The 18,325-nt window shown below is 37.3% G+C and overlaps 2 protein-coding genes across 3 annotated transcripts in view; one reads left to right on the top strand and one right to left on the bottom strand.

The window, feature by feature from the left end:
* vat1 (vesicle amine transport 1) overlaps window positions 1–5,858 on the top strand; it is a 51,837-nt gene extending 45,979 nt beyond the window's left edge. Inside the window, exon 6 of the mRNA XM_041231519.1 lies at window positions 1,514–5,858. Coding sequence (XP_041087453.1) covers window positions 1,514–1,609 — 96 coding nt within the window. The 3' untranslated portion in view covers window positions 1,610–5,858. The remainder of the gene's footprint in view (window positions 1–1,513) is intronic.
* An 887-nt stretch (window positions 5,859–6,745) lies between these two features.
* Window positions 6,746–15,729, bottom strand: si:busm1-163l24.3. Of its 2 annotated transcripts, none has more exons than XM_041231725.1 (6): window positions 15,645–15,729; window positions 13,456–13,639; window positions 12,371–12,474; window positions 9,233–11,986; window positions 8,549–8,757; window positions 6,746–7,415 (listed from the first exon to the last, which is right to left on the bottom strand). In XM_041231725.1, exons 2-6 carry the CDS (start codon window positions 13,637–13,639, stop codon window positions 7,346–7,348), a joined length of 3,321 nt encoding a protein of 1,106 aa, XP_041087659.1. In that variant the 5' UTR covers window positions 15,645–15,729; the 3' UTR covers window positions 6,746–7,345. The 2 variants fall into 2 exon arrangements, with proteins under 2 accessions (XP_041087659.1, XP_041087658.1); XM_041231724.1 differs by lacking the exon at window positions 15,645–15,729 and adding an exon at window positions 14,213–14,325.
* Between the last annotated feature and the right edge of the window lie 2,596 nt (window positions 15,730–18,325).

Raw genomic sequence — 18,325 nt, 5'->3', positions numbered from 1 at the left:
ACTTTTATAGCACTGAGCAGTGAAACTCTGAATCCCTATAATAGAAGTTACAGCTAAGCATGTATCTTTCTGTAGCTTTCTATTCCTTTGTTCCTTTTCTGACTATATGCATAATAGCCATAGCTGGAAGACATGTAGGCTTGTGTGCCTCTCATCGCAACCCTTAAGACATTGAAGCCTCACAGCCTTGCAGAGGAAACTGGACTCGGTGTTCGTTCATTTAGTGTGTGTGTGTGTATGTATATATATATATATATATATATATATATATATATGTATATGTATATATATATGTATATATATATATATATATATATATATATATATATATATATATATATATATATATTATGTATATATATATATATATATATATATTATATATATGTATATATATGTGTATATATATATATATATATATATATATATATATATATATATATATATATATATATATATATATATATATATATATATATATATATATATATATATAATGTATATATATATATATATATATATATATATATATATATATATATATATATATATATATATATATATAAGCAGTAAATGGGGCCAAAAAACCAAGTGCAACCATCCTAACTAATTTTGAAACTGTCTAAACACAATTGCATTTAAAGACTGTTCCATGGTAATTGGAATATTTTGGTCCTTTTGAAGTACAGTGACGTTCTTTACTAACCAAACACTTTTCACGGCATTACTCATATTTTAGTTAGATCTTATATTGCATTAACGATGTTCTGCTGTAACTGAATGTTTCTGTAGCCCTTTTAAAGTTTTCCTTTCATGAACTGTATAATGACCCCTAGTGTTAAGAGGAAGAAATGACAGTTTAAAATGTTGATGTTTTGTACTCTATAGCCAGACTGACTGTCACGAGTAGAGCAGTGAACGTGCCAAGATCATTTGTAGCCAAAGCAGGTTTTGTTACACACTGCTTTTCCACAGACCCCATTCCAGCAGTTTAAGCCAATGAAAGAGTGGCAAACCCAGAAAGGAGGAAGCCAGAATTACAAAGAAATATGATCCTGAGGAGTAATCTGTTTTGCAGACATTCTTTGGTGAATACTCTTATCTGAAAGGAGCAATAGCCTTTTAAAATACATTTTCTTGGAATGGGATTTAGCCATTCCTGATGACTTATCAGGAATGGCTAAATCCCATTCCAATCCATTTGTTTCATCCCTTCCCTATATAGTTACATCTGATGTGCGTATAATAAAAAACACTAAAGTGCAATGCAATAAACTGTTGGTGATAAATTGGAATAAAATCCCGGACTGGATTAGGATTTTGGTGCCAGATTTAACCACCTCCCGATTTTGATTCCTGATTGTTTAGTTTGAGGCTTTTTGTCCCTTTTCATTATGATAGTCTGTATTGTCCTGCCACTCAAAAGCAGAGCTCCATCTGAGCCTCTCTGACAGTGTGTCTCTCTCTCTCTCTCTCTCTCTCTCTCTCTCTCTCTCTCTCTGTTTCTCTTCAGGTGGGTGATGCGATGAGACACATGCAGGAAAGGAAGAACATTGGAAAGGTCATTCTTGTTCCTGAGGCTGAGAAAGAGAAGAAGGAGGAGAACTAGGGCAGCCACACAGCCAGCCTCTACAAAAGGTGGTTCAGTTGTGATCAGTTTCATTTGCTGATCTTTGAGGACCTGGAAACAGATATGAATGCTAAAGACCCTCCCCATAAATACATAGGAAGCCACTTTGTACAATATATTGAATCTGCCCCTGCATACCTTTTGGTTAGTGTTATTGTTGTGCATGGAGAGGTTCAATCAAGTTGAATAGAAGCATTTAACTGATATATACGTTTAGGTCTTGAAGGGCTATATATATATTATATATAAAATCATATCACTGGGTATGTGCTAATGCAAACATCAATGTTCAGAAGGCGTATGCATGCCTTGCTGTTTAATTTAAAAAATAACTTTAGAAGTATAACATTAAAGTGCTAGAAAGAATGCAAAACAAGCAGACACAGTGAAAGTTCACTGACTTTATTTGTAAGAGTGCATTTTATCCTCACTTTTAATTGGCATACTCTCAATTTCTCAATGCATAGTTGTGTGCGCTAAGCCTTTCTTAGAATTAATCACTGAAAACATTTCAAATGAAATCTATTTCCAGTGACCTGGATATATAATATCGGAGAAATGCTGCTGTGTTTTCTGCAAGTGTACTTTGCTACCAGAAGTCTGAATGTAGTGTGTTGGCTTAGCAACAGTTCATTGTAACCACAGAAACTGTGTTGCACTTAATATCCCTCATAACACTGAGATCCTTTTGGAACTCTCGCTCACTCAGTCAGACCCTAGCTGTGTTGGCAGTTGTCGCAAAAAAAGCCATGGTTCTGCCAAATAGACTTGTTGAAAAGGAGGAATTTATTCGCAAATACTAAAAAACAGAAAAATGTACCACAAACAGGTGGCATTAATTACTACATCCTGTATTTAACACTGAAAATATTATCCATTTTGTTTTCATAGTATTTTTTCATGCTCCCAGAAAGCTGCTCTCTGCTTTCAGGTCCTTAATGTTTAGCAATGGATTAAATCTAGTTTTGTGAACCACTAAGAAAATTGGCATTGGTGTGTGAGTGTGTATGTATGTGTGCTTTACTGTGCAGGGCTCGGACTATGCATTCCAGTAAATCCATGCAAAGCTGTTCCCTGGTTATTCCGTCATTCACAGCTGATGAATTGTCTATTGTTGGTTACAGCTTGGAGCTACAATTTTAAACATGATCTCTGCTAGTAACTTCAGTTATTCATGAATGGCCATTATTAATAATAATGGCCCCTGAAAATAAATTCAGTAATCTGGATTACAAATGAGTTAAATGCCTTACAGAAATGTTGTATTTCATATATCAAGCTTCTCTCCAGGTTTAAGCATCCACCTGTTGCTACATATAGCCTTTGAAAATGCTTTGCATTGAAAATGCTTTTCCTGCCTGCCTTTTTTAATGGTAACCAAATTAGGCTGCGAGTCCGAGCCCTGGTGCTTGTGTTTGGACAGTTTTGTATTGATATTTTCACTTTGCCTGTGAGTCCGAGCCCTGGTGCTTGTGTTTGGACAGTTTTGTATTGATATTTGCACTTCGCTTGCATCGCTGACCTTGCACTACAGTGTTTTGTACCTGTGGTTTTGCAGAGAATTTCTTGATGACGAAGCTAAAAGGAAGGAAGATAGGGGGGTTCAAAACCATTTTCAGTAAGTTTTAAGGGTGCCAAATTGTATAACGTAATCCTTGAGTGGAGAGCTTACTTTTAAATATCTGCATTTGTGTGGCTCCTATGTTTATGTTCTTGCAGACTTTAAAAAGAGGATACACAAGTGAGCTTTTCTTCATGAAATTTAAGGTCATGTTCGGTCAGTATATGGTGCATATGTTTCCCTGGGAAATATCATTTAACCAGTTAACAACAAATCTTGATTTTTTTTTTTTTTGTAACAACTCATGGTATTTTGCCAAAGAATTCTGTCCCGTTTACTATTTTCATAAATGAGCAACACATTTTCACTGATTTTGCAAAGAAGTATTAAATCTGTTCAGAAAATGAATTGCGCTACTGAAAGAGATTGCAAGTCTTGGTCAAGCTCTGGTAATTTTTATCCCACAAAAATAACTATGGTTCTAGAATCAGTAGAGTGATGTGAATTCAGTTTATTTTAAAGTCATTAAGTAGTGCATTGAGGTTATTATACAAAAAGATCAAACTGCCACTGACCATGTTTTATACAGAATAATCCCAAAGTTTTGGCTGTATTCAATTCTAATTACATTCTACATGGTTTCAAAATTGCTGAACCTCCTTTTGGTTTTCACCTACATGTGTGATGAGTCCATATGATTTAGAAAGACTACCTTAAGTGTTTAACTTAACCACTGTATTTTGTTAGGATAACATCAATTACATTTTGAGCTTTTACAGGTAAAATTTTAACCATTGTAAGAATTCAGGTAATTTTATGAAAGGTGTAGAAAAGTTTCAGGTTGCTCAACCCTGCGCTACATCAGTTTATTTTCAACCACAGTAAATAGTTTCCAGTGTATTAAAATAATGAGCACCTATTTTAGTCCCCAAAATGAAAATTGTAAAACGTTGAAGAGGCTTGCTAAGTACCGGCTCAATCCGTGGCAGATCTTTTTTATAAGGGAGTATTGAGAAGCCTTTGATATAAAGAAGTCCTTTATAAGTGCTGCATTGCTAACAAACCATTGAGAACAGGTTACTGTGCCTTCTGTTGTTTTTGTACTTCAAGTCATAGCCTTACTACAGTTGCCCGTTTTGTAAAACTTTGTACTAAAATTGATTTAAGAATTAAAAAATCCACTGTCTCTTATTGACTCTAAAACATTTACTGGTCCACTTTTTTTTTTTTTTTAAACTCCTAAACTGCATTTATATTTCTATCTGCCTATTATCTTCTATATGTGTACCCAGTTTATGGATTTCATACCCGGTTTACCACAATTTGATGTTTTGGGTTCATTTGTATTTCGTCTCTGTTAATTAAGCTGCTGAATAATGTAGCTTGTGTGTTGTGCTATTAAACACAAGGGCTCAGATGGCCGTGATGCTTTACCTGTGGCACCATGAGTAATGTGTGCCTCAACACTTGTCTCTGTCACTCAGGATTCAAGACATGAACATGAGTATGGTTCGAAAAGTGAATATTAGTGTGCCCTTGATTTGCATTTCTGAAATTGGGTATACCAAAACCTACCAAACTGACCTTACTTTTCAAGATCTACATCAAGGGACCAAAGAAACATTCTAGAAACAAAATACATAAATAAAATTAAGACCTGTGTGCCAACTGACCAGATTTTTATATTGTGTCTTAGAAATGAAAATAAATCCCATGAATTTCTATTTCAAAGGTTTTACATGCTTCTAAAAGGTGTGGATCTGTGGTACTATTTGTAAAACTGGATTATGTACACTTAAGTCATCACCAAGCTTTGTTTAACCTGCAATGCCTTTTTGTTACTGCAGTAAATTAAACACACCTCAACTTTAAGGCCATGATCTATTTATGCATGGTCTGTTTCCATCTAGACATGTGTTAATCTATTCTACAGATCCAAGGTTAAATTAAGGATTTTGTGGTTTCTGTTAAGTATCAATCCCACATGCAGTTAGTCGTTGCAGTGCATATGTTTCTGTGCAAGCAGACATGATAGTGAAATTTCAATCCATTTGAACTTAGCTTTGGAAAGCTTCAGACCTAATTTTTAGTTTGGTTTGTTTTATTGTTTAATAGGCACTTTGAGACCCAAGAGTCTCCAATTTGTAGCCTTCTTCAAAACATCTTTTCATTTGGTAATGTACTTTCACCTACACTTTTTTTTTTTTACCTCTAATCTCAATTCTTTTATATCGGAGCTGCCATAAGGTGATTACACTGCATTTGCTGTAGTGCCAGTTGATTGCAAAGAATATGGTCTGTAATTGGAAAGCCTGGTGATGGCTGGCTGTTTCTGATTTTACTATTAAATGAAGCGCTAGACAAAACAAATGATTTACAGTTCTGTTTCAACAAAACATAAAGCAACTTGTGATCTTTTGGTCTAGTTTCTTTTACCTATCAAGATAAACGTTGGCTTTCATGCTGTAATTTGAACCCTACGATGTAATTCAAAGATTGTCTTTACTTTGTTAACTTTTAGAAAAATTCTGCTTTCGTGCTTCGTATCCAGGTTGAACAAAATTTGTAGCAATGCTGTTTACATGAACTAGAACCTGTAATGCTTTTCTGCCTAATGTTACCATATGCCTTACATGTTTTCCAGTATTAATAAAAAGCATAATAAAATGTGGATTATTTTTTTTTGTGTAGGAAATTCCAGTAGAAGGCATTTCGGTTGTCTTGTCTTTTAAGACGACATTTCAAGTTGTGGGCACAAATCTTACTAGATAAATTGATTGCAGCTAACAGAACAGTTCCATGCTGGACATCTTGCCCTTTTGGCACTAACATTCACTTCATGGGTCTCAACTGTGCAGGTTGGATTTAGAATCACTACCTGGTACTATACTAGCTTAAAGAAATCATTTGCAAGCCAAACAGTTAAGCACCAACCAGCTGCTTTCATTCAGTACGATACTGAGGTAAAATGCCCTTTTTTCCCTGAGACGAAGGCATGGAAACACTGTTCCTTTGCAATAACCCTGTGTCTGCACCAAAGTTTCCATGTAGCAGGAGCATCGGCGTGCTCATGTCAGAGTGCAAAAACTTACAATAAAGTGAGAGCTGACATAGCACACAGTAGCAGCAAGCAACTTTACCATTCAGGTAAGTTGGCATGAGGTACATATTTTACTAGAATTGATTTATGTAATTAAATACTGTAGGCTAGTTTAATTTTGTCTATAGAAAATATGCATGATTTCTGATTTTAGTACAGTACATTCTAAAACTTTAGAATATGTTGTATACTGTTGACTATCTCACACACAGTTAAAACCTAGAGATAAATCCTTAAGTGCAAGCACTACTAGTGCAGCTCTGTTTTGTTTACGCTAGTACAAGGCAACACCTTGAAAGACTCCTAGTCATTATTGAATTTAAGTTTATTTTATTATTTCTAAATCTTTAATTAGTAACAATATAAAAAACACAAGCTGTAGCAGACTTTACATTAAAGGTCAAACACTGCACTACAATGTCAACCAGCCCCCCCCCCCCCCCCCCCCCCCCAAACTTCATTTATGAAAGTTTCCACCTAGTAAATGCATAGCAAATTGTAATAAAGAATATTAAAAGCATGGTAAAACCCAAAGAAATACTGCAAAGCATATTAAAAACATGTCAAAGCATAGGAAAACTGACCTTACTATTTCTAACCTTATACAGGCTTTGTAACTAACATAATGGTGTCATTTATTGACCACCTTAACATCATTAAATACAATACAAAATACATGTCCAAAATTATTGGGTTTTATATATTTTTAGGGTAGTTGTCTGTTTAGATGAGATAGACCCCGCTGTCATTAATTTGTTCAACCTTGCACAGTAGGCTTTGCAGGTACAGTATGGACAGGTATTGCTTTAAAGATGGTTGGACTTAAACTTTACATTTTTTAAAAATCAAACATTTAATAAATTGTTAAAGTACAGTAGGTCATTTTTGTTTTGAGGTGCTTCTCTATAGTCTCTTACTTAATGGGAGCAAACACTGCACTTGCACAGATTAACAAAACCTGGCCAAATTCACTGCAAGTAGATTTGACTTTCTTCCGGGTTCAAATGGTCAATTTTTCCTGGTTTTGCAATAGAACCCATTTTTTCATTTCTTTTCATTTAATTCCAAGCTTCGTAAGAACTTCTGTTAGATGAACAAGATAGCTGGAATCTGGGTATCCATTGCTAGAAGGAAAATGGAGGAAACTTGGATCACTGTTTTTGAAATCCATGGGTTTGGGATTGCAATCATTAGTCTTATTTAAATATCACTCACTCCATGCCTAAAGTTTAATGCATAGTCTACAGCACACAGGGCTGCATATAAAAGCATAGTAATGTGTAAGCAAAAGCACCTTGTTATGGTCTCTAGTGGAAGAAATATTGCCCTGAACCACGCCGAGCTCAAACTTTTTAAATAAGTTTTCAAAGATGTAATAACTACAGAAACAAAACAAGAATTGGAAACCAAATTATGTAAGTGATACACAGGTGTGAGAATGATTTGGTTTAGTACACCCTGTTTATTCTGCTTTTTAATAGGGCAATGATAGTGGAGGTTGAGAGGCTTGGGTAGTTTTTTTTTTTTTTTTTTTTTTTTTTTTTTTTTTTTTTTTTTACTACACATCTGTTCATAGGAGTCCTGCTCACAAAACCTTTTAAAGGCTTAATGTTTGTTTTTTTGTTAAACATTCTCTTAGCCCTAACAGTTCTGTGAAAACTGAATACAATTCTAACCACCTATAAGTTTTTTTTTTTTTTTAATAGATTTAGTTGTTGCCAATTACTTATTTTCTCCCAATTTGAAATGGACAATTATTTAGTCTCAGCTCACTGCTACCACCCCTGCGCTGACTTGGGAGCGGCGAAGATGAACACACGCTGTCCTCTGAAGTGTGTGCTGTCAGCTGACCACTTCTTTACACACTGTGGATTCACCAAGCAGCCACCCAGGAGCTACAGCATAGGACAACACAGCTCCCGGGCAGCTAACAGGCAAGCCCACAGGCGCCCGGCCAGACTACAGGGGTCACTGGTGAGGACACCCTGGCCGACCTAGACCCGCCCCGACGCTCAGCTAATTGAGCGCTGCCTCCTGGGAGCTTCCATCCATGGTTGGCTGTGGAATAGCCCAGACTTGAACCGGTGACGTCCAGGCTATGGGGCACATCCTGCACTCACGCAGAGTGCCTTTACTGGATGCGCCACTTGGTAGCCCCCAAAATGTTCTTTTTAACAAAAGAAATCCTTAAGTGTTGTAAACTGGGCTCTAAAGGCATCAATAACAGTCTCTTTTTAAAATAACGATCTGTACTTACAGTGATTTTCCACCTTCCATTTTGGTTTTATGTGGAATTTGGCCCCATGTTATTGTGTCTCCAGAATCGCACATTTTAATTTTGAATGTCAGCCCTTGATTGAATGCCTTATTCAGTAACTTTAACAGTTCCTTCCCTTTAGCGTTCGCTGGCAAAAAAGCCTGAAACTGACCCCCTTTGTAGGGATTTCCAGGGTTTGGATCGCCTGTCTTTTTAAAGGAAAGATGAATGAAGATTATAATAGATACAGTAAATACAACCATTGCACTGTATTTACAAATACAATATGACAATAGAGGCCTGGAATCAAATGTAATATAAAAATGTATTTTCAAAATATAAGATAATTATCTTCTATTGATTGAACAAGACTGCAAAGAAGAACTAGTCATCTCAAATCAAATACATTCACATAAAATGTGCAGTATTTATTACATTATTTAAGGAGCTAAATAAAGTCCTATCCAGACTACTCTTACACTCAATCTAACAATGGCCTACATTACTGACTGCTCGAAGGCTGGAAAGGGAGCAGCCAAGGGCTGAGTCATCAGATATAAACCAGTGAAAAAGATTTCAGACTGGTACATTGGTTTTGGCACTTTTTTTTTTTTTTTTTTTTTTTTTTTTTTTTTTGCAATACTGATCATGAAATAAATGAAAGACAAGCATCTAATTACTTACACTCTGAATACCATCTGTGATGTTATAAGTTATCTTCAGAGTTGTGTCTCTGTTGAATCCACTTAAGCTGGTACTCAGTTCAGAGATGTTCATAGTCCCCTTGATACCAGAGTTATTGGATACAGAACACACCCTGCACGATGCATGCCACACAGGCTGGCAATCTGTACAGAGAGCAAGGCCACACGTGGTGCGTATATTTTGACCCAGCTCTTTTTTACAGCACATGCATGTTTGAGAAGTTTCTTTCAGGTCTTGTGCATCCTGGCCGACTGCAGGATTTCTAAGTTGAAGCCTGAGAGTGGAGTTTTCCTCCTGAACAGAACTGTTTAAATCATCATTTCTGAGGAAGTTTGTCTGAGTACTGTATGCCCATGTTGGTAAAGACTGTGGGCAACTGTCAGTTTTATGTGCATGTGAAGCCATGGTTAGATCTGCTTTCTTGTGATGGCTTTCAGAGATTACCTTGTTGTTGAGGGTTTTTGTTGGTTTGATTGTGTCTTTTACACCGGGTTCGTTTCCTAGTTTCTTAACACTTGACGGAGGATTTTCCTTATCTTTATCCAAGGTTGAAGTAGGATCTCTCTTCCCTTTTGAAGTTAAATTACTCTGGTCCTTTTGTTCCATGGCTGTTTGAAGTCTGGGGGATTTCTGAACATCACTTGGAGTCTGATTTTCAGGTTCTTTCTGGTTGTGGGTTTGTGTGCTGTGTGTGTATTTCACATTATCTCCGTTTGCACTATTGGTTTGCTTGACCTGCTGAAGACCTCCTTTGAGCGAGTTGTGTTTACTCAAAGAACAACCCTGGTCCTTCAGATAATCCTCTACTTTCGATATGCTTTTCTGCTCCTTGTCTTGATGTGTTTTTGTCACAGATGAGGAGGAAAAGAGAGAACCTCCAGTGTATGCTGGCTGGGGTTTCAAAGCTCTGTCCTTGACAAGTTCTTGCAGAAGATCTGTTAGCTCTAAACATTGATCCTTTGGGCCCATTATACAAAGATATTGTGTTGATTTGATTATTTTCACATTTCCATGCTTTTCTACTTCAGAGCACCATAGTCTCAAAATGTCATCTGAATCTGTAATACCCATCTGAGAGAGAGAAATTTCTTTAACTGCAAAATCTGTTAATACCTTTGAATAGATTATGGAAATAGCCCGTTTGGCATTGCTAACCTTAACTTGGTCAAATCCCCTGATTACAAGTTTTGTAGAATTACCTGTGACAGTCTCATTCATTTGAATTCCCTCAGCTGATGTCAGCTTTGCAATATTAGTGCCATAGATATCGTTTATATAAAGCCATGCCATCCTAGCCATTGAAATATCCTCACAAAAGAGATCTTCTTTCTTTGGACCACTGTTACTTTTTTTACTTCTGCTTTCTGTCACTTCATTCAAACCAGCAGACTTGTTGTCCTCTTTGGATTGGCTAATGCCAGAAAAGCTGTTGGCTCTTCTGAGCACTGGTTGGAATTCACAGGTCTGTGATGTACTGGCTGCGGTTGAGTCATACAGATAATTTCTGGTGCCTATCAGGTCCATGTGCTGAAATGTGTTCGATGAAGCTGTCATCTGAAAAGGTTTTATGGGACCTGTGCTTCTGGCTTGTCCAGTAGTCTGGAAGAGCTTTCGGTCTTTGATTTTACTAATGGTGGAAGTTCCCTCATATTTCTTAAGTATGTCCTCGCTGGTTCGATCAGGACTTGTTAGACCTTTCCGGTATAAACCGCTGCTTGAAAACGCCTGAAATCCCTTTGAGATGTCCTTCATCAAAGGTTCTTTGCAGCTGCCCAAACCAGATGCTAAGGTGTAGTCTTTTAAAACTTCAGGTTTTATTGTACCAGGAAGCTTCAAATCTTTATAATTTGTATCCAGCAGTTTTGTGCTGTCTGTATGGAGTATGTCTTGCAAGCCTTGATAAGAAGTCTGTCTCTCTAATCTTGATGAATGCTCCTCAGTTTTTAAATCCTGAATGTACTGCTTGGCTTCTGAGACATCACAAGAGCTGCCTATCATGTATATGTTGGTGTCATCCTCATTCAAAAGGATTAGGGGGAAATGAGTCTGGAGATACTCGGATACTTTCTTTAGACAGTTTATATTAGATGATACCTCCTTTTTTGGTATCTGTTCTTTGCGTAGTTTGGTTTCTAACTCTTGGTATAGGTTCCCCAGTTCCCTATGAGCTTGCTGCAAGTCGATCAGGCTCCCTGAAGTCTCGGACTGCAGGTACAACGTGGTAATATCTTTGGCGGTAACATCCACCACTTCTACTTTGTGCTTAAACAGGACCTGCACATACTTATCATTCCAGTGTTTCTGGATGTATCTATAGATGTCAGAATCCATGATCAGTGAGTAGTCCTCAAGCATATCTTTGGCTACCACACCCCTTCCATTATCAACATGTAAATCTTCATTGTCAATAAGGAAAGTGGGACTTTGAGTGTCAAAGCCAGATGGCTGAGCTAATGCTGTGGATTCTGTCTTTTTTTCACCATTTCTGAATACACTTCCAGCAGCACCTTGACTCTTTTTATTCTTAACAGCCTTTGGTTCTCCAGTCTCAAAGCTGCTCAGCACTTCATTGGCTAGATCCTGTATTTCTGAAAACGCCCCTTTTACATTGCATAGCTCCTCTTTCTCGAAGCTGAACTGTACGTCTGGGAAGTTCTTCTTCAGATGCTTAATCACCCTTTTTCCATCTGGAAGTCGTCGATAGTCTATTAGCATAGAAACTCTGAGGAAGATCTAATCGGACAAGAGTTAGAAGCTGAAGATCTCACAGCAAATCATTGGTTTAGCTACTCTTGTGATCATGGTTTAAAACTCCAAACAATTTTCAAAAATCTGCTACCATCAGCACGGTAGTGTGATAAAACAGTTTCTGAGGTTGACTCTGGAGATTCTAGTTGACTATTCAATGCTATCTCTACTGGAGAGAATGAGTGACTGGCAGTCAAGAAGTTACACAAGACCCTTTCTCATGTACAGTAGAAATACACTTTCTTTAGGAATATGGCCACTATATTTGATCAGGCCAATTTTACTGCAGTATTCTACTCGCTGTTCTTGGTTTCAGAAAAAAAATAAGCAAATTCATTTCTACCATGGGCGAGTAAATTTCCACTTTACCTCATCTGGGTTGACTTCAGTGCAGTGCATGCTAACCTGGACTTCATACTTATTTTCATCCACAGATAATATGTGAGTCCTCATGCGACAGACTCTCTGTGCCACTGTTCAAAAATAAACACAATATATTTATACATGCATCTATAAATATTAGACATTTTCTTTTTTTATTGTGACATTTGATATATAGTACATCATCTTCAGGCAGGTGGAAATGTGCAACACATTATTTACAAGAGTGAAAACAAATTTTAAAGAGAAGAACATAGTTTACAAACAAAAGGAGGCCTTTCGGCCCATCTTGATCGTTTTGACTGTTAGTAGCTTATTGATCCCAGAGTCTCAAGCAGCTTCTTGAAAGATCCCAGGGTGTCGGCTTCAACAACATTACTGGGGAGTTGGTTCCAGACCCTCACAATTCTGTGTAAGAAAGTGCCTCCTGTTTTCTGTTCTGAATGCCCCTTTGTCTAATCTCTATTTGTGACCCCTAGTCCTTGTTTCTTTTTCCAGGTTGAAAAAGTCCCTTGCGTCAACATTGTCAATACCTTTTAGAATTCTGAATGCTTGAATCAGATCGCTGTGTAGTTGCTCAAGCCTGAATAGTTTCAATTCTTTTAGCCTGTCTGCACATGACATGCCTTTTTAAATTTAGGGATGTCATTATAGAATAAGCAGGAACCACTGAATATTTTGCAGACCCTATTTTATTTAAATCCAAACTCAACCTTTTATTTTGTAATGCAATCCAAGCCGTGATTTGTCTAGTTAAAATTAAGTTTTCTGGATTTTGTGTTTTAGGTAGAAGCATCTGAAATATTAAGACTAACAGGCAATCCAATTCAATAAATAGATTTAAACAGATGAATCCTTGTCTTGCGGAGTAAAGAACAGGATTCTAAACAACCAGGCCCCTGCTGATCATTTCAATAAGATACTTAATGGAAGTAATTCTGGGTGCCGGGCTAGTGTGAGTGCTGAGCTGTGCAGTTATTGTGTTGGTTTAAACTAAAAGCCTTTTTTTAATACAATATGAAAATGCCCCAGTTTCAATTTTTTGGCTAAAGCACAGTTTACATTTTACTTACCTTCACTTTCTTCAAAGGTTATCAGGGCAGTCCCAGGTGATTCTTTGGGAAATGTGATGTTGGTTATTTCTCCACCTCCATTTCGATTTCTTAAAAAGTGGATAGCCAGTTTGTCTGCTAGTCTATCCTCTAAAATATCTGTCATTAGCCCTTCCACCAAAATTGTTTTCCCATCTGCTGCCATCTGGAAAGCAGTGACATGAAAAGATTTGTTTAAGGGTTTGAAGTGAGTTGTGTTAGCTAGCTACCAGGAGAATTACAAAGTTTGGACAAACTGAGGCAGATTCAGGATGAAGAAGTTTGTCAGTTAACATGCAACCCCTGCCACTGCTGTATATTCAGAATTAGAGCTATCAGGATGGTGGCTAAGCTGATGCTCTTTGCTTATATCAACAGCAGTATCTACAGAATAGTAAAGAATAAGAATGACCAAGCTTAGGACAATTGGATAAGCAGTGCATGCAAAACTTTAGTGTGACAGACACCCCTATATACTCAGAATATGATAGTTCAATAAATTATGCTAAATAATGCTACTACCATGTTTCATGACCATCAGATAAAGGGTTACCAGATATATGGACAAATCTGTGAAGTGTGATGAACATAAATAGACATCCCACTGCCTCCATTACATCACCTTTGCGGGGTTATAATCTCCAGTGGGAGGTAAAAGAGAAGCATTTGCTACAACTAAGGTATTATACAAAGTATCATGAAAAACGAATACAACCCACATCCACTTCCAGGCCATTACCTTAGGGCTGCTCTAACTGGCTGGAGTTGACATCCCTCTGCTGTTCACTATGAAAAGCAGAACAAATGCTGTATCTCACTAAAGCATAGTTGTGAAAGAAGACCACCCAACAAGGCTGTACTTGTGCCCTAAGGGGCATCCCTCGAGACACCTTCCAGCTTGTGGAGTCTATGCCACATCATCTCAAGGCTATGATCAGGGAAATGTGTCCCAACCTGATATGAAGTACAGGGTCTAATAAAGTGGCCAAATATGTAGATCATCTCCATCTGTGTCCAGCTTCTGATACTCAATAACTAGTGCTGAAGCTTGTCCTTGCCAAGTTTCATCACAACTGGGTAAGTATATTACAAATGAAAACAGATGCAACATTAAAATCAATGTTATCTGATTTATACCCAAATGTGAGGCGAGTCTAGAGGCAGTTATCTAGTTCACTTTATACAGTGTGACAGATGCAGGCATAAGGGTGTGTGTTGAGGTCCACATTTTGAATGAGAACCCTAAAATATAAATGAGTGTGATATACTATAGACAGACGGACATATACTCTCAATAGAAAAAGACTGGCAAGCGTGAGTTACAGGAAAATAATTTCATCAAGGGTTTCTGTGACGTCATAAATTACGAGACCTGAGCTTTTTGAAAGCTTCAATGTTTAAGAGGCAACTGTATAGTTTCAACTTAAGAGATTTTAAAAAATAAATTAAATCTTAACATTAATACGCATATATAAAATATGTATCAGATGCCATGAAAAACAAAGCAGTTGCAAATGTATTTATATATACACACACACACACACACACACACACACTGTGGGTACATGTATTTTGTATTCAAGGTGAAGTGTAAATAACAAAGACACAACGGTATAATGTGTGGAGAGCTGCATTCCCAGTTCGTTGCCATGCGACAGTTGGGAATAGTTTCGATTTTCATTGATCCTAATACAATTCAGTATCTACAGTATACTATATCATTAACTCCGTGTGCACCCAGATCTTCGCAGTTTATAAAACATTTTCCAGTAACAAAATACAGGAAATTAAATACGACTCAAAATAAACACTTTAAAAAAGCGACTGTATTAATTAATATGGACGACATCCACGTACAGTACGGAACATGATTTACTGAAACACGGCACACCATCTGTTCATTCTACCAGTGCATGCTATTATAATTATTAAACCCCACGCATTTTATTTTTTAATTGGGCCTACTTAAGAATTATCCCTGGTGTTGTAGCCTACATAGAAAGCGAAAAAATCAAAACAAACTTTCTTTAAAGTGTCTAGGCTGTGCCACTAGCTCGGCGAAACTGTTTGAATTTAAATCATGATGCGCGTAGTTGTAAACAATCGGTTGCCTTTAAAAAAAAAAAAAAAAAAAAAAAATTGTATGATTTCAAAATAGATTATGTACATACCGTATATACATATACCCTGGCTGACGCTCAACAGAAGGAAATGAAAACGCACTTACAAGAAAAAGAAAGTGAAAATGCACTGTTATTTATGTTTAACCACTAGGTGGCACCACTTATCTTGAGCTGTTTTTCTCACAGTAGCTCTAATGTCTATGGTGTTGAAAAAGAAAAACTAATTTTACAAGGCGAAATTCATGCCGATGCTCAACGTAACAACCGCATAATCTATGCCGATGTTGCATAACCTCATCCACCTCCACCTCTAATTCAAAATAAGCATTTCGCTCTGTACTGGGCAAGTGCAAAGTGTGACAACTTGCCCTTCTCAGCTTGTGCCTGCGTGTGCCTGCTTATGCCTTTGTACAGTTTATAGGGGATAGTTATATGCGCTGCCCCTGTTCAAGTTCGCAGTCTGGGTAACCTCATCCGGTATTTACTTCACCAAGTTGTCACTACCGCGCAGCTTCTCAAGGGGTACATGCACTGGAGTAGCCGCGGCTGCAAAACACTGCAGGAGCGTTAGCAGACAACGAGGGGTGTAGTCAACCAGATACGATCCTCGCTGCACATGCTACTGTCACCTAGGCAGGGGCTGTGAATCGCCTTGATGTATAGTTGTGCTTTGTAACTTTTTTTTTTTTTTTTTTTTTTTTTGATTTCTTGTAAATTGCCCCGTGTCTGAAAAGCGTCTCATTTTGGAGCGATTTTGAGTTCATGAAAATGATATTTTAGAATGTCAGTAGCCCTGTGAATTGTTCTGTACAGAGAGGAAGTTAGGTACCTGTATTCTGCAGAGTTGTTGTGTTGTTGGGGGTAGGTATCGCTTTCAAATAGCTTGTGTGTATTCAACATGAGCGTTGATATTTTGCGTGACTTCATACCTGATCTCTATCTTCCTGTCATTGAACAATCCTTGATGTCAGACCAAGTTGTGCTTTTAATTAGACATCTAAAAGGAAAACTTCTAAATAGTCCTATAGATATTCCGTATTGTTTCTTTATAGCAGTGACTATTTTGAAATATACCTTTTCGCACGATGTTGTAAATTATGAATTGCACGACGGGAACTTCGATTGCATTCACTTCCTCTCTCAACTCCGTCTCTATATTTGATTCGTCTGCTCTGCAGTTCCTCGACCAAAGCTGTCCACGCTCCGTCTGCACAGGATGTAACGTCGGCCGCAGACTTAAATGCAATCTAGCCGACTAAAAAGTCTCCTGAATTTATTAAGAGACACCCCTCCTTAATACATACGTGTTATTATTTCTACGATCAAAGGAGGGGACGGGAGGGGTGGACGACTTTTTTTTCCTTGGGATGATCTTTAGATATCTGTAATAAAGTTTGAGGATATTAGTAAAACATACATACGATATATTAAGCACTACTATTGTTAAAGTTTTCAAAACTGTTCATTCATGAATTGCAACCGTAACTGAGAACTGAGCTAAGAATATAAATACAAGCTGATCATTTAAAAAAAGACTGATAACAGAAAGACTGAAGCCAAGAGCAGCCGGCGCAGCACGTTCTGGGTAACAGAACGCGATCAGCTGGAGCTGATCAACTAGAGCCTTTCTAAAATTGGCTAGTAATATTATTTCATGTCCTCTGGAGCATTTGTTTACACTGTCCATACATACTGGAACCATACCACCATTGTGGAAGCTTAGCTTGCATGTGTGGTACCAGTGCATAAGCGAGGCTGTCAAATGGAGGTTGCCAATTACAGACCAATAATTGGCAACCTCCAACCTGTTATGGCACTGTTTGGAGAAGGTGGTGCCGAATCAGCTGCAGTCCCCAATCCAGTCAGGTTTTACATCAGACCATGGAACAGCAGTGATTAAAGGACCATGATGATGTTTAAAGAGGCTTGGATAGTAAGCAGGTGGCAGCTGCAGTCTTTACTGATCTGTTCAAGGCTTTCGATACTGTGGACCACAAATGTATTATGTCATAGGTTGGGGGAATTGAGCTTGTCTGATAAAGACATTGACTGGTTTAGTAGTTAACAAATAGACAACAACAGGTTAAGGGAGGAGGTATGTTGTTTTCTATCTTAGAGATAAAACAAAGGTGCACCACAGGGCTCTATCCTGGGTCTGACACTGTTTTTCACTGAATATTGATCTGTGCCAGAATCGGAGTGGAGTCCATTGTCATCTATATGCAGATGATATAGTGCTTTATACTACCGTATACTCTAGCACAGACATCATTTAAAAAAGGAGGCTTTCTGTATTGTGCAACAATGTTTTTTGGAATTTAAAGCCGTTACTTAATAATAAATAAATAAATAACGTTTTTTCTACCTACATTTAAAAGTTTGAAACAAGACTTAATCTTCTTTCATTGACTGGAAAGCCCATTGAAGTGTTGGATAGTTATACGTATCTTGATCTGGCTGGATCCATTCCTGAAGCTTGATCTGCATATTTTAACTATCTCAAAGAAAATAGCTCAAAAACTGGGTTTTCTTTATCGACAGTGAAAAAACTTTACACTTCAAAGTAGAAATCATGTTGTAAAGAGCTGTAATTTTTCTTTACTTATGATACTTTTATTTGATATGCCTCTGATGAGCAATTAAAAACAATGGATCAGTTAATGAACAAAGCAGCCAGAATTGTATTCGAATGCCACGATTTAATCTTGTACTTATTTATCTAGTACCTT

The sequence above is a fragment of the Polyodon spathula genome, chromosome 28 (genome assembly GCF_017654505.1).
Source record: "Polyodon spathula isolate WHYD16114869_AA chromosome 28, ASM1765450v1, whole genome shotgun sequence".
NCBI lineage: Eukaryota > Metazoa > Chordata > Actinopteri > Acipenseriformes > Polyodontidae > Polyodon > Polyodon spathula.
The sequence above is the reverse complement of the archived record's forward strand: the minus strand, read 5'-3'. Positions and strand labels throughout refer to the sequence as shown.

Bases quoted from the DNA above. Each gene is read 5' to 3' on its own strand.
- si:busm1-163l24.3 (XM_041231725.1), bottom strand. From the start codon at position 13,639: ATGGCAGCAGATGGGAAAACAATTTTGGTGGAAGGGCTAATGACAGAT. The intron at 12,475-13,455 runs GTAAGTAAAATG...ATTTTTGAACAG, and splicing joins AACCTTTGAAGAAAGTGAAG to TGGCACAGAGAGTCTGTCGC. The intron at 11,987-12,370 runs GTAAAGTGGAAA...TTGTCCGATTAG, and splicing joins CTGAAGTCAACCCAGATGAG to ATCTTCCTCAGAGTTTCTAT.